This window comes from Diadema antillarum, unplaced genomic scaffold, assembly GCF_040938485.1.
Source record: "Diadema antillarum isolate AM-2024a unplaced genomic scaffold, OU_Dant_1.0 scf00000109, whole genome shotgun sequence".
NCBI lineage: Eukaryota > Metazoa > Echinodermata > Echinoidea > Diadematoida > Diadematidae > Diadema > Diadema antillarum.
This window is the reverse complement of record NW_027270998.1, coordinates 2425048-2441798: the sequence shown is the minus strand read 5'-3', so window position 1 is coordinate 2441798 and position 16751 is coordinate 2425048. Positions and strand designations below refer to the sequence as shown.

General features: G+C 40.2%; 1 protein-coding gene across 1 annotated transcript; it reads right to left on the bottom strand.

The window, feature by feature from the left end:
* Positions 1-3301: 3301 nt before the first annotated feature.
* Positions 3302-16306, bottom strand: LOC139719340 (golgin subfamily A member 5-like). Its single transcript, XM_071630755.1, has 13 exons — positions 16099-16306; positions 14074-14676; positions 13121-13336; positions 12369-12588; positions 11025-11148; positions 10202-10298; positions 9571-9677; positions 8860-9024; positions 7684-7911; positions 6917-7066; positions 6065-6152; positions 5055-5215; positions 3302-3722 (listed from the first exon to the last, which is right to left on the bottom strand). The coding sequence occupies exons 2-13, from the start codon at positions 14630-14632 to the stop codon at positions 3627-3629; spliced, it is 2211 nt and encodes a 736-aa protein (XP_071486856.1). The 5' UTR covers positions 14633-14676; positions 16099-16306; the 3' UTR covers positions 3302-3626.
* Positions 16307-16751: the final 445 nt, after the last annotated feature.

The window sequence follows — 16751 nt, the reverse complement described above, 5'->3', positions numbered from 1 at the left end:
TCTCTTACTTCGTGATGACAAGTGTATTTCATTGTACTTTGTACCAGTGACAGTGTTTATCATTTGGACAAGTTAAGAATATTACATCACAACCTTTGCTACAATGTCATCTTCATTTCATACAATTGACTATGACTTAACGGTATCTCAGTGTCATAAACATCTTCTCGTTGTGGACAATCAGTTTCTAAAAGTGGCAAGATTGGACTACTTGCTGCCATAGATGCACAGGGAATAACAAGAACATTTGGCTTTTTTTCCCCTTCTTTCAGACCAGCCAAATATCAGAAAACAAAACCGTGCCCTCTGACAAGCATATTTCCCTCACTGACACTACATAAGACAGTGGGCCTCTCTTGTGAATTACAAAGAAAAGTATGTTCTACATGGAGTGTACAGCAGCACCTTAAAAACTAATATTTCAATAATAATGCATTTTATCATGTTGATGAAATGTTTGTATAATACAGCATATCAGTGCCATCTTTATCCAAGCTGGACTAAAAGAGGCCTCAATTCAAGTAATAAAAAAAGTGAGAGAATATTACAGAAATCCCAGATACTTTTCCGTTTTATCTGTGGACAGAATAAGCCAAAGTTTGTTTAATGCTACTCTGACACCTTAAAAAAAAAAAAAATTAAAAAAAAAAAAAAAAAAAAATGCACAGGTAAATTCCTAGGAATGTGTGCAAAGGGGCTGTCACTTTCAACAAGCCATGCTTGGGGGGGGGGGGGGGGGGGGGGGGGGGGTAATCCTGCTTAACTGTGTTATCCTCCCCCCATCCCACATTTGCCCACACAAGGCCACACACTCGAACAGATGAACAGTCTATACTATGAGGAGCTCAGGTACCACAGGTTTTCTGTGTTAAGAAAGCAGTACCAATGGTAACATTCATGAGAGTTTCAAATGGCACAACAATAAAAAATAAGAAATATAACAAAAAACACTCTAAATATGATAGTATATTGCACAGCCACATGGATTTATTTGGGAATTCACCCTATATCAAAATTAATAATTAAACACTATATGCAATGGGTGACAAATTGCCCAGAGAAACCTACCCTCACATCTTCTTGCATTTTTAAGTACCGCATGTTGTCAGGCAAACAAAGCTTTTTGAAAAAAAAATCCAAGGACAGACCAATTCAATCATTTTATGCATACATCACTTCATGAAACATATCTTGCACAAGGTCAAGTGTACATACAATCCAATCAGTGAATCTTCCTACTGTAACAGTGTTTGTGTACTGGTGGTATCACACAAAAATTTGAGTGCCATGTCATGGGGTTATAAAGGTTCTGCAATTCCCTTATCTAGGTTTGTGAAGGTCTATAAAGTTCTGAACACATTATGCTGTGGTGGGGTTTTTTTCTTGTCTAAACTAACAGCCTTTTGATTCAAGCATCTTTTTCATCATGATACTGTCAGAAATTAGCATAACACAAGGCATCATGGGCACTACTAGCCTTTTGCAAAGGCAGCTCGCTATAATTTCAGCACACGCACACAGAGGGCAATGGACTCACACACACAGCGTGCAACCGGCGAGCTGCGAGAGTCCCATCCGATAGCTGTGCGCGCCATATGCGAGTCCATTGCAAGCCGCCCTTGCAAAAGGCTAGGGCACTACAAGCAAGGGGGTAAAAGGGTGACTATATACAGCACCATACACACTTTGTAAACTGCATAACAGCAGTAGATCTGGAGCTCACTTTACTGTACAGTGCATTTGGCATTTGGGATTGCCACTGGATAATACCTACTACAACCATGACTTAACTGGCCTTATATGACTCTATGGTTAAGATTCTATGAGAGTGTGGCCTACTTCACTTTTACATGTGTACCTGAAAAGTATATGAGATTTGAATAAGTTCATCGGACAATATTTGCCTACACCACGGCTGCCAATAAATGAGATTCGAAAGAGTGATGTATAACATATCATGACATGTTTGTATGGTAAAGTGGGATATTCAGGCAAAATAAAATACTGTAAAAGTGGATATTTTCGCGCGAGTAATTTTTCGCGCTCAGCAGGGCACGATGGATTTCGCGTGTTTTTAATTCCGCGGAATCAGGACATTATCTACTGGAACATATGGCATGCAAAAATATTCGCGTGCTTTTATTTTCGTGCTAGCATCTGGTTGCGCGAAAATTTCCACTTTTACAGTACATTAAAATTACACATACTAAATAAAATCATTACTGTGCAATACAGTGACAACAATGCAAATGGTATGTCACATGGGAACCTTGAAATAATCCAATTCAGAACTAATATTTTAGTTTGATGTAGGAGTAGCAATATCTACAAGAGAACTGTATTAAGCTCCAGGATATAAACCAATGGTATGTTACATACCAGTACATGTTTGGCTGGCTATTAAACTAGTTTACCATGCAAAAACACAGGACAATGGTTTTACTCCTACAAGAATCATTATACATGCACAGCTACTCTTCTTATGGCCACTTTATTGAACCCTCAGCAGTATATTTCCTTTCTCAGAAGAGGTCACTTGATCACATGGACTTCCAAAGGGAAGTTGTGAGTAGCAAAAATATTTTGAACTGGCTGTCAACAAAGATCTAGGAAACAAAGGAGTGTTCAAACCCATGGCATATCAGTGGCAAAGGCTGTGAAATTCTTTTCCCCTCATCTGGCGGGACCGACAGTGCTGTGCTAAATCCTTGCTTCACGCAGCATGTTTCATCCCGAATATTTGACTGGGAAGTATGTTTTGGGTTAATACTTCAACAGTGCAGACACACCTACCGCTGGATAAACTCATTGCTACTTATCGAGTAAGGGTAAACAATGACATTGTCATCGTACAGACCTTTTTTTCCCCCCTTCATCACAACACATACAATGGCAGAGAAAGGGTATAATTCTGGGTAGAATGAATGCACTTGCAGATCAGTCTCAATCAATATTACTGAAGTCTTTACACACCACCAATAAAAATCTGTGATAATCTACATAACATACAGATAAACACCTTGAAATGATTTTGCACTGTCTGTATGTGAGCAGCAGAGGAAAATGGGGCACCACTATAACAAGACAGAGAGGCCATGTTTGAAAACAATTATGCACATTACACTGGACGAACTATCCACCTATAGTAACATTGGAAAAGTCAGAAACCTATGAGATGAAACCGGCTGTGTTTTGGACTCTTCAAGTGTTTGGGAGGATTAATGATTAAATCTATGTCTGACCAAGTAATGTCATTATTTGTTTTATTAGATAATGGAATAAATGAAATTCCACGGTGGCCAATTTTGCAAGATTCCCAGGACAGCACCAGCTCCATATAACGCTAACTGAACCACACAAACAAACCATTGTTATGCATCTGTAATATGCGAGCAATCAAGATGAGTGCAGATGAGCCATCCTTCATGCCAGTCATCATTACACTAGCGCCCTGTAAAGAGTAGAGTTTGGCCTTAAAGGCAAATTAAAAGACTGATCACACGACAGCTTTCAGCTGATCATTTCAGCTGGATCCATAATCAATATTTGGTAACAAACTTATGCAGGCCGATTCCTGTAATGTTCACTCGGGGCAGTTTGATCAGCCATGGAATGACGTCACATGATTACGGAGCCTGGGGGTGGATATCTTTGAAGTCCTTGCCGTGTACCTCTGGAGTGTACGTCAGAAGAACGATCATCACCCACAGATGGAGCAGGAACTAAAGGGATGAAACAAATGCAGCAGAGGGAGACACTGAATATTATACCTGCAGGCTACTGCACATTTTATGAAAACACTGGTATATGACTGTGATTAAAAAACATGTCTCATTGTAACCAAGTTCTTTTGAAAATACAGTTGCCATAGCTTAAAGGTCCTGTTTACCTTTGGGAGAAGTGATTTAAAGAATGTTCAAGATATCACATTTCCTGCATATGTGTAGGTCTGTTGTATCACAAAACATCTTACCACATAATATTTTCCCAATAAAGCCTAAAATATAAGGAGATATCAGTATTTTTCTCAATATACCATAACTGTAGAAGGTTTAGTCTGGAAACATCTTTATTATAACTTTTGTTCACATTTTATGTATTTAACAATACTTAACATCAATCATACGGATTCAAATGTTTGCAGAGTTTGTTTCTATCCCTAACTCACATTTTAGAAGTATTTTAAAGCACTAATGCTGGGTTTTTGTTTCATCTGGAAATGGTAAATTATGCCTTTAAATGAGTCCTGGATATATAGGAACATCTCTTTGATGGGACAAAATGGCGGCAACAGTTCCAAGGCATATTATTTTTACTGAATAAATTGGACTTATTCTCATCAATTAATCAAAATTAAACTTACTACAGGATGAAAGTATAATGTACATCCAACAAAGTCTAGCTACAGGTATCAAAAGCTTCTTATTAGCCTCTAGGCCTGATACAGCAAAGGCTGGCCATGAGCATGACAATGCATAGAGCTTTCACTTAGTGTGTATGCGTGCTGTTGCAAAGTGCATGTTTGGCTGGATGTGTGCACAGCGGCATTCACTAGCACACGTTATGTTTCTGAACTCAAGCAGCAGAGAGTGAGCAGCCCATGAAATCTTGCATGTAAAGTTCCAACAACAACAGCTCTCTAGGTGTAAGCGTGTGTGTGTGTGTGTGTGTGTGTGTGTGTGTGTGTGTGTGCGTGTGTGTGTGTGCGTGTGTGTGTGTGCGTGTGTGTGTGTGTGTGCGTGTGTGTGTGTGTGTGTGTGCGTGTGTGTGTGTGTGTGCGTGTGTTATCATGTCATACACATACAATAAGCAACATGACAGAATTTCTTCTTAATACACGTAATGAAAGACTGCCAAAGTGTCCAGGAAAACAAAATGCAGTTCTAACTGACAGTGCTATGAAACCAGAAAAACCTTACACATTAATAATAGAAAATTGACATGGGGGAAATGTCAACTTGGGATTAAACTGCAACTTTAGGTTGAAAAGCTGGATGTACCCAAGAGAAGCAATGGATCTGCCATGCTGGAAAATAAGTCCCACTCTGACTCACCATGTAGCAGATGACAAAGAGTCTTGCCATGGGATACCGCCGGAGGAACACACCCAGCCTGATGCTGAACTTGTCTATGGTACTCGCCGCCCTCTTCACGTTCCTCGTCATACCGCCATCAGACGGAGTCTCCTGCATGAACAGTGGCAACCTCTGCCTAGCTCCTATGGGAAAATAATAATACAATGCATAAGTATGGAAAGGGATGAGATCAATTACTAAATAGTAACCTTGACAATGATACCAGTGCCTTTACCAGTAATCATTAGAGAGCAATGCATTCATAACATCTAATCACAACTGTTGCCCTTAACTTAATTATATCTTACCATTCACATCTCTACTAGTCAATATAAAGCAAAGATATGTCTGCTACACAGGGTACCCAATGGCCATGTTTTTCTACAGCTTGACTGATGACGAATGACCAACAAACTAATGTACAATCTTCTGATACACAGAATGTTATTTGGAATAATGCTGAATCCTACATTCAGCTAAATTTGTGTTGAGACAACTCTCAGAGTACTGAAAGAATTCATAAAGACGGCAGTGCCATAATATCATCTGAGTTAGTACACAGAAATCCTTTTAAAACAAGATCACTGGAACTGCTAATTTCACCTCATTATACCAGTTACCTGGCTGTAAATGTACTAAAAAGAGAGAGAAAGAGAGAGAGAGAGAGAGAGACCAGCTAAGAACAGTAATGGAAATCAAGACTGCTGAATTTAACTCATTAGAAGTGGTACCACGTTATGACAGATTTTCCCTGTAGTTAAAAAATTTGCCGGTAGTGCACTGGCAAACACGTAATGAATGTAAAGCCCTCAATTGGTGTATCATAACTGCTTCTTGCCAACTTTACAAAAGAACTGAATGGTCGGAGCAAACAAATTGACAGATAGTACAAAGTCAGATCCAGGGGCAAATGATAAGATGTCAACATTAAGAACAATGCTGATGTTAGAAGTTCACACTGAAATCACAGGTGGGTGAAACATCACTGCAACTACCTTCATCATCCTCGTAACTTGTCAGATTCACTGTATGGCTGGGGGTGAGCCTGGTTGATGCTTGGACCTCATTGTACTGCCTCTGTGAATAAGAAAGCAGAACCACATCAGACAAATGAAGCAGCATATTATGTGAATATTTCCTTCTTCCAAAGTTGCACCTGAAGACTTCAGCAGTTAACTACCTCCTTCACATTTCTGCATCATTAGGTTTTCCCAAAATGCCTTGCAACATTCTTTTTTTGTACAAAACATTCTACTTTAGCACATAAACCAAGGAATCACAACATTAAGAAAAAAAGTGTCATATTCCCGACAATCTTGTTTTCTCTCACATGACAAACGCTGAATTCATTCAAGGCTACATTTCTCACATACATCTGTTAAAGCTGACAGAGGCCACATGACATATGGAGCCTACAACTCAAAATGGTATAGGATACTAAAATGCATTTGTTACAGATTCTTGGCTCAATGTAGGAAAACATCATCATCATCATCAACACCACTATCAACAACACCATCATCATCACTATTAGCAATATCATCATCATCATCATCATCATCATCATCATCATCATCATCATCATTATCATTATCATTATCACCATCATAATCAATATCACCATCATCATCATAACCATCATCAACATCACCTTCATCACCACCATCATCACCATGATGGTGATGATGATGATTGTGATGATGATGATCATCATCATCATCATCATCATCACCATCATCACCATCAGCACCATCATCACCATCATCACCATCATCATCATCATCACCACATCATCATCATCATCACTATGTGCCCCTCCCTGGCCCAGCAACGACACCCACCTGTAGCCTCTCCAGCTGGTGGCCCAGGGAGTTCTTCTCACTGCTGAGGGTCTCCAGCATGGTCTGCTTCTGGATGAGGCTCTCGGTGAGGGCATGAAGTCGCCCCTCCAGCTCACTCTGGGAGCTACTGCTCACACTCTTGGTCTTCAGCTGCCCGCAGTAACAAAGACAAGACAGGGGGTGAAGTAAGCGTGTTAAGTTTCACACAAGTGGTGCATTTCAGTTTACAGAAGGTTCAATCTGAGAGGATGTATGGTTTTTGAAGGGGCCATGCACGAGATGTTGACTTTAAAGTAGTAGCGCAATCAAATCAGTTACTGAAAAAGTCACATTTGTGTGGCCCCAAGAAGTCTCCACTCACCACATCTTCTTGATAGACACTTAAAAATGAAGTAACTGTCAAGCACTATACAGTACCAAAGTGTGACATCATGGCCATACATTGCCATGGAAACTAGTTCTAAACAACCTCGCTTAGCCCAAATATCTATGAATAACAAGCCTGCTATTAAAAATATGCTTGTACCCAGATCCAACCCACTGCCTGAACCCTGAGTAAGCATGCTTTGTTTGGAACCAGCACTAAGCTCTAACAAAAGAGTGTGACATCATTACGTTAAATAGCCTGTACACACTGTTCATGTACACTTACTAAAAAGTCACAGGAATTTTACATTTCAAGTCATATTTAGCCTACCTGCCATTAAACACATAACCTTTTTTAGGCTGTGAAACATTTCAAAAGAGGTCAAAGGTAAGGGACCCACCTGGTTCCTGAGCCGTTGGATCTCATCATCCCTCTCCTTCAGCCTGCCTTGCATCTCAAGACGTAGCTTGTGGGCGTCATCCTCCGTATAGCGCAGCTCCTCCCCCTTGCGGGTCAGGTCTGTCTCCGTCTCCCGCAGCTGCTGCTGGCTCTGGGAGAGCTGCTCCTCCAGGTCCCGTAGCTGGTCTTGCAGCGACTCCGTCTCTATCTGCTGCATGGACTCCAGCTCCTGACGGGATGAAAACAAGAGAAAAGGTTTCTCTACTAAAGAGGGAGTTATTGCAAAATCAAGTTTTTCTATTATGAAAACAAAGAGAGAATAATCTTTAAGAGGGACATTTCAGTGAGAGTGTGAGCATGACAATAAGAAAATGATGCTTCTGGTGATGCTTCCTGGTGGAGGCATAAAAAGGTGTTGAAATTGTAGCTGTGAGAATGCAAGTAAATACTGGATGTCATAAATACTTGGCTTTGCTGGCATGAAAACCTGCAAATGCATGAATCAATATACTAAGGAAGCGATCAGAAGTTAGGAACACATCTAGTTCCTGTGCTTTGCAGTGTTACATTCTGTTTGTTAATCATTAATCTGTATTAAGCAATCCTTGGCATAGTTTGCCATACCTCAAAACTTTCCTATTTTGCAATCTGTGAGTGTGCACTAGCCTATAGATTCATTTTCACCCGACAAATAGCAGTCAGTAACAAATGGAAATCCCTCTTGCAAACTTTCTACCCATCATTATTCATAAAATCTTTTTAAAAAACCCACACACACACACACACACACAAACACAACATGAAATAAAACATAAATGCAAAAGCTATAAATAGCCACTGCTAGCAATTTTCAAAGGCAGGGCTTATGCACTTAATACTCCCTGTTGGTCTATCATAAATCTGTATCATGTAATTTGAGGCATATTTTGTAAAACCTCAAACCTTACTTATTTTGCAATCTGTAAGAGAAGCCTGGAGATTGGTTTTCAATTGACAAATAGCAGTCATAAATAATAGAAATCTCTTTTGCAAACTTTACATCCATCACCATTTCTAACATCTTAAAAAAAGCGAAAATAAACACACAAAAGCTGTAGCCACTGCAAGAAATTTCGGAAGATGTGGCCTATATGCCCCCTCCTCTTCCCTTCCCATGGCGGCCAGTAAGAGTGCTGACCTGCAGGTCTGTCCTGAGTTGGTCCATCTTGATGTTAGCTTGCTGTAGTTCCTCCCTCAGCATGTCTCTCTCATTCCTCAGCTCTTCCAACTCGTAGGAGACAGCAGAGACTCCTTCCAGACCCTCTGCCCCTTCCTTCAGACTGCTTATCAGTTTATCCTTCGACTGTGCAGAAAAAAATGTCAATCAAGGACATCACTTTTAGTATTTTCTGGATTCCTAACATTGCAGCAGTCCCATTCATTAATCAAACAACATATATGACGGACAGTCGAGTCAATGGCCTCAATAAAAGGTGTACACATGTTTTGACTTTTAACATTCATTCATCTATACCCCAGAAAAGCTTCCTTTCCTGTGTAATTTATTGGTGGCAACACAGAACTCTGCTGAAACTCATCAAAATAATTTTGACAATGTAATTTAGGCAACAAGCCCTTTTCACCTCAAAAGGAATCAACTGAAAATTTGTGATGCAACAATGAACATGATCACAAAAGAATCACAACATGAAAGGGCATTACAATCATACAATGGTTATGCAAATAAAAAAAGCAAGGATATAATCATGATCAAAACTATTAAATAGAAAAGCAAGCATATAACCATGATCATAATATACAGATAAGGAAACATATAATCATGATCATAACTTATACAGATAAGCAAGCATATAATCATGATCATTTCCAGAGACATCTTCAACAATACCTGCAGTATCCTTGTAGCCTTCTGTTTGTAGTCTGCCAGCTCCTGCTTGGCTTCCTCTGCACTATTCTTGGCCACTCTGAGTTGCTCTGATAATTCCCTGGAGTGAACTGCACATCATGGATAAACCATAACATTACTGATCCTAATCAAGGCATCAACAAAATTTGTACGGTACTCTCACTCATGATAGATATTTACTCACCATTTCTTGAACACCAATTCTTTACCTATGCTCACGATTTGAAATGTTTTGTTTTAATTTAATTTAGACAAAGAAATACTTTTGAGTAGGCAGCAAACCTTTACTCTCCGCATATCAAACTACTCCAAGTCAAAACATTCTCAAATAATAAGTACTTTTTTGCTAAGTACTCTTTCTTGGAGTAGACTCTTTTACAAGATGATACATTTAATGCACATACTGTAGCTATCTGCATAATTCACACTGAAGACAGAAAAAATAAGTACTTGGTTGCATACATACATAATATCATGTGCTAGCATTCAAGATGAAAAAAGATACACACACACACACACACACACACACACACACACACACACAAACGCATCAGTGAGATACCACCACATCACATTTTTAAACAATGTTAATTTGCGATTAAATTGACTTTACCTTTTTCATCATTGTATTTCTTCTGTGCCATCGAGAGGGACTCAGTGAGAGTACGCTGCTCCACCTCAATCTTTCCTTGGCGTTCCATGAACTCCGTCTACATGTAAATTATGACCAAAACACAAAACACATCACAGTCTGAGAGCTTTCAAAGGGCCATTAGGGAGATATTTGTGTATTCATGCACCTCAATGGGTAAACACAACTCTGAAATCTGGGAGGGTTTTATATCTATTGTCAGGACATGACGAAACATCTAACTTTTCAGAGAGCCTTCCCCAGAATATGATTTGGCAGCTTTGAAAACACTAGAACACAAACAAGGCATAAAATTTCTTGTGTGGCTGTGGTTAACACATGACGACCTATCACTGACAACTTACTGTATTAAAGTAATTACTTGGTGCCTCAGTGAGAATATTATGAAGAAGTGCAGAGAATACTATGGTATGGTAAGGAGAATGGCAAAACCACACACTAGTTGGAGCTGAATACAAACAAGTTATATCTTTTGTTGATAGCTGGGTGAAAAAACCAAGTGGAATGGTGGCAATGGAACTTCATTAGCATACCACACTTAACTTACCAAAGATCTGGAGTATCACAACAGCTTTAAAATATAATTAAACACAATCATTCCCTATACCTTTATTCAGCTCATATTGAAAATGTTAATATCAATCTTTTCTGCATTGTCCTCTCCTACACTTAGTTTCCATTTGCACAAAGGTACAGCTTGCTTCTTCATTCTTAAAATTCACAACAGAAAACTAAAATAATTCACAAACATGGAAAATCTTGGATTTAGGGAATTAGAGCGTACCTGTGCTACCCGATATGACTCCTGTTCCCGCTTCAAGGCAACCTCTGATTCATGGAGCTTCTCCTTGATGGAATCCAAGGCATGGCTGTGCATGCCACTGGAGTCACTGTGATCCCGTAGGATCCTGATGCAACGGACACAAGGGACAAAGAAAACAGAAGTAACCCACAAGTTGAGATCAAGGTGGTCCACAACCTAATATTTGAGTTTTTACTTAGCAACAATGCCAGAAACTGCATGAAAGCTGCAGCTATCAACAGTCCTACATATCCTATAACATTGTTACTGAACATGCAATACTTACAACACATTACTTTTCATTGTGATCTCAAAGATTCTAAGGGCAGTGGACACAAATAATGAGAAAGACCTCATTATATCCAAGATATCAGTGGATATCCATGGATAGTAGATAAGAAACTTGAAAAAGTGCTGGCTGTTAAAGTGAAAATTTTCGCACAGCGGAAATTTTTGTGCACTTTGTGCAACGTGCAACTGGCAAAAAATTAAAGCACATAAAAATCTATGCTTCCTGCAAATTATATGTAATACGAGTTCATATGTTGATTCTGCAGAATCAAAGACAAGCAAAATTGACCTCAGCCAGTCAAGCATTTTGGCTTCTGAAAATCCTAGTTCATCACATGCATTACAGTTCTACAGGATTTTGAAAGAGTCACTCTCTCGCCATAGAGAAGAACTATCAACAAGAAACAGTGAAGATCTGCATGTGTATGCTCTGCATTAACTACCTACATGTGATGTTGCAGTATCTGAGTGGAATTCATAAACTGCCTCTCCAACATGCATATGTAATAATACATTCTTAATAAAAGGTTGAATTACAGCAAAGTAATGATAAGAACTGGAACATTGAATACAGATACCAGTACCTTTACAGTCAGCAATGAAATGGTTCCATGCTTTATATTTCATCAATGATTGCAAAAGAGGGACACTACTTTCTAGGTGATAATGTAAACTGGAAAAAGGAAAAGTACAGATGATATCTAGTAACAACTTTCTACCTGAAACATTTGCACTAACCTCCAGGCAAAGCAAGTTGCTAAGACCATTTTCTTATCACTATGCAACTTGGCTTTATAGGTTCACTCAGGGATGCCAGTTACAATGGAAGAGAGGATCTGAAAAATCCTCTGCAATAAGCTGGTGTGTACATGAACGGGCATAAAATTTAATTCTGCCAGGACCCAAATTCAGGCTTTCGGCTGAAAACTGGTGTCCCTGTTCCAATGATGCTTGGATGAATGGAATGACAAATGCAATGCCACAGTAATGCACATTGTGAGTGATCAGTAGCTAATGACAGAGACAGAGACCCACCTCTGCTTCTCTGCATGCACACTTTGAATGGTCTCCTGCTTGGCCTTGATCTCCTGGTCCGCCTCCTGGAGCCGGACCCTGAGCACCGCCAGCTGGGAGTTCTTGGCATTCAGCTCCTCGTTCAGGTCGTCCTCATGCAGACGGAGCTGGCGGACCACGGCGTCGGAATTGGAGATTTGGGTCTGGCGTCGTTTCAATTCATCTTTCAGCTGGTTCACCTCTGCAGGAAATCAAATGTCAAACACAAAGTTTAGCGACTTTAAGGTGATAAGTTGGTGTAAAGGACACACTGAAACTACATAACTTTGTAGAAACTAGGCTGCCAGCTTCCTTTTAACCTTGAAAAGAGAGGAAGTCTTATGGCCTTCTCCTACATTGCAAGGAGATATTCAATTGTCTTAAATGTTGTAACTTGTTGCTAGGATGTATGCGTAATGATTGAATTTTGTGCCTTGCGTGTGTTGGTTCTGACTCTTCAATACCTCTTCCTTCACCTTTTTCCCCTATTCTCTTCAGTCTCTTCCTGATATTCCTTATACACTTATATCTTTCTTTTTCTAAGACAGCTGCCTCATGTTTGTTTGTGTGTATGATTTTCTTTGTTTTTCTTTGCTTTGTTCATAATAGTACAATCCTTCATTACAATGCTGTACGGACCTTGTGAATTATGTGTTTTCAGATGTCTGATTGAAATTGCATTTTTGTTGGAAATGAAATTAAATAAAATGCACTGAATCAAAAAGGGTACTCACCGCTCAGGGACTTCTTGGCCCGGTCAAGAGCTGATGTCATCTCCTGGTTGAGAGATGACACCTCCTGGCGGAGCAGCTTGTTCTCCAGCTCCAGGGAGGAGAGTTGCTGTGACTGAGGGTCTCCGTGCACGGGGCCGGCGATCGTCTCAGCGGGCTCACTGCGATCATCAGGTGATATATCGCTGCTGGCCGGTTCACTGGACTCGTGGTGCTCCTCTGCCGACACAATCATTCACGTCACTCACAGTAAACTTTAATATAATGTATCTCTTCATGCTCACTATTCTAACGCATCTACATGCACATAGAACATGAAAAATGTTGAATGCAGGTGGGCACTACAGACTCTTTTGTCTGCAGAATCTATCAGAGTATTATCTCCCATACTGACATGCCAAGGCTATGATATACAGTGTACATCGTGCAGGGTTGTATTGGGACATTTTATGTTGTTTTTTTCATATAACTCAACAAAACACATTTTTATATAAACCATTCACAAGCTTGACAAAAAGCATTCATTCTGTCATGATATACCCAATTTTTCCTATCGATACAGGTCTCCCTTACAGGGAGCATGGATCTGTTGATGAGAACTCTGACTTGTCCTCACAGCTGCATCAGAGAGGAATATAGGTGACCACCTCATCTTGCCTTGCCTCATCTTAAATTAATATCCATCTTTCTCAAAGTAACAAAACTGCGTAATGATCACTTGTCCAGGGCTCGACATAAGCAGTAGTCCAATGGCCTGGGGCTGCTAAAAAGTGATGTCAGGCTACTAAATTTATCTTTTGCTGGCCAGAATGATCAAGATGGATTGTCATGTTTTCTTTTATTGCAGAACACCAAAATTTCAAATTAATAGATTTTAGCGGCCAGAACCACTAGAGAAAAAAAAGTGTCGAGCCCTGCTACAAGCAGATTTTTGGAAGGCATCACTCAAATTTTACCTTGTTGATGGTGAGGAATGACAACAAATCCCGCATTGGTGGCGCTACTGCTCTCTGTCCTCACACTCTTGGTGGAAATGTTGGAGGAGGTGCTGGACTGGCGGGAGTGACGCCCACTTGCACTGCCATTGTTCTTTTTCCGCCGATCCTGGGAGGGCGTGGCGGGGCTATTCAGGAACTCAAACAGTTTTTCATCCTCATCATCTCTCCTAAACCTGGGCGCTGCTGTGGGAGTCCTTGAGCGCTGCACCTGTGACTGCTGTGAGGAGGTTGGGGACGATGACATAGCGCTCTCACTAGAAGTCCTTTTCATGTTTGCGCTGCCGGCAAGCTCTGTGGCCGACAGATTCATGAAGGAAGAGGAACTCCCACCGACCGAAGATGCGGTGGAGGAGGATGAGAAATGTCTCGAATCGGCAGGAAGACTCTGATGCATGAGCTGAGATTGAGCAGCATGAGGCTGCGATCCCGCCGATTCATTCTTGCTACCCATGGCTTGGGATGCAGACTGGTCCAGCGTGTTTAGGAAGCTCTCTGCTCCCTTCAACACCCACGACATTTTTCTCGCAGGAAAGTCCGGAAATGCGCTGGAAAAGCTGGGTGCTAGGGAAGAAATTCCAGCAATCACTGAACATGAATTACAACATTGTTTGACACATAGACAGAAGTCTACTGAATATTGATATCACTAGACAACATTTCTTGAGGTGCCATGATAATGAACTCGAACAGTCTTACTAGTATGAAGAAAGGGTAGAATTAGTAATAGGTCTACTAATAATGATCTCCAAATACATTGTACACCCTCACAACATTGTGAACAAGATTAACTAGGAATGTCAATCTGGAACAGCTACCACACTTTTCTTCTTCTTTTTTTCCTACTAGTCTAGCCAAGTACTAGTAGGTCGAGTCACCTTTTACAGATTTATTAAATAGACGCTTTTGAACGAACTAAATTGCCTCTAAGTTATAAATTCTCAGTGTGAATTTTACAGGCCTATCGAGTATTGCATTGCTAGTAAACAATCACTTCAGACTCTCGACACAGTCTTGTGTTCACAAGTTGATCCTGAGAAAACAGCAGTCATGTTTTAGACTAACGACAGTAACGTTATAGATCCAGACTCTACCAGTGCAACTAACTACACGCAGCCGCTGTCGCGAAGCGACGCGGCTGCACCTGTATTCCTTCGCAGACGTTGTCATTTTTCAGTGTGGTTGTGCGACTCCTTCATGAATATCTTTATTAATCGTGGAAAACTGAAATACAAGGAATTATCGTAATCTATGATAATCATTCAATAATCGGTATGCGATTTTTTGTTTAATTACGTCAAAAACTCACCGAAATCTGTGGCTGTAATCAGGTCTGTAAACGTCCTTATTGCTTCACTCCTCATCTGCGTGTTATTTGAATGGAATTCACTCTCGTATACTACAACGTACAACGTAGGTAGTCGGAGAGGCACCCTCTAGCTCTCCGACTACCTACGTTGTACGTTGTAGTATACGAGAGTGAATGCCATTCAAATAACACGCAGATGAGGAGTGAAGCAATAAGGACGTTTACAGACCTGATTTCAGCCACAGATTTCGGTGAGTTTTTGACGTAATTACACAAAAAATCGCATACCGATTATTGAATGATTATCATAGATTACGATAATTCCTTGTATTTCAGTTTTCCACGATTAATAAAGATATTCATGAAGGAGTCGCACAGCCACACTGAAAAATGACAACGTCTGCGAAGGAATAGAGGTGCAGCCGCTGTCTCTACAGCGGCTGCGTGTAGCTACCAGTGCAACCTGCTGTAATACTATAGTGTAACTTAAATTCAGAGTTATAGAATCAAACTCATGGGTCATTTGATTAAATAACTATGAAGATCCGATAACTGTTCCGTTTTACAAAATATCAGTGCAGTGATGACGCTGCATACTGATTGAACTTATTGTAGGACCTATATTTACACTAGTAAACAATATTGTATTTGTAAACGTGAATAGGTCTGTTGCTCACCTGAGCTGTTTTTGGTTTCCTCAGCTGGCGGCGGCCAAAAAGGTTGACGGTTCAGTCCATTCGCCTGGACAACATTCGTGTCAGAATGAGACAGCACCTGCCCCTAACTTTTCTAGATTTCGAGTACCACTCATTGAACTTAGAAGCAAGTTGTTGTCATTTGTAGTAACTCTGTCATGTCGTTCATGTTCTAGTAGCTACCCGTCGCCGCTAGTTCATGCTACGGACTGTACGGTACATTGTGGCGGTGGAGCAGTCTACGTACGTGTGGTTGTTCACTAGCTACACTGCACTGCTTGCGTATACATACGTGACGTGGGTGGGAGAACTGCAGTTATCGTACTCCAGTCGCTAGCGCTCGTATTGTAGCACGAGAAATGAACAAAACCAAAATAAAGACGTGGCATGTAAAGATTTAAATTAGTGCTTTTTAATATAGTTTTTAATAAATTAGTGACACACTGGATGAACTAAAAAATAATAGTTGATGGAAAAAATTATATTAAGAAAAAATTAGGTTCATGCATTTAAAAAAAATGTCATAGTTACACGTGTGGAAACATATAAATGAACAATCGTACTCGTACATGTCATCCAGCTCTTTACCACTTATCCCTAAAATTTAATACTGATACACAGCTTGTATTTCTCAT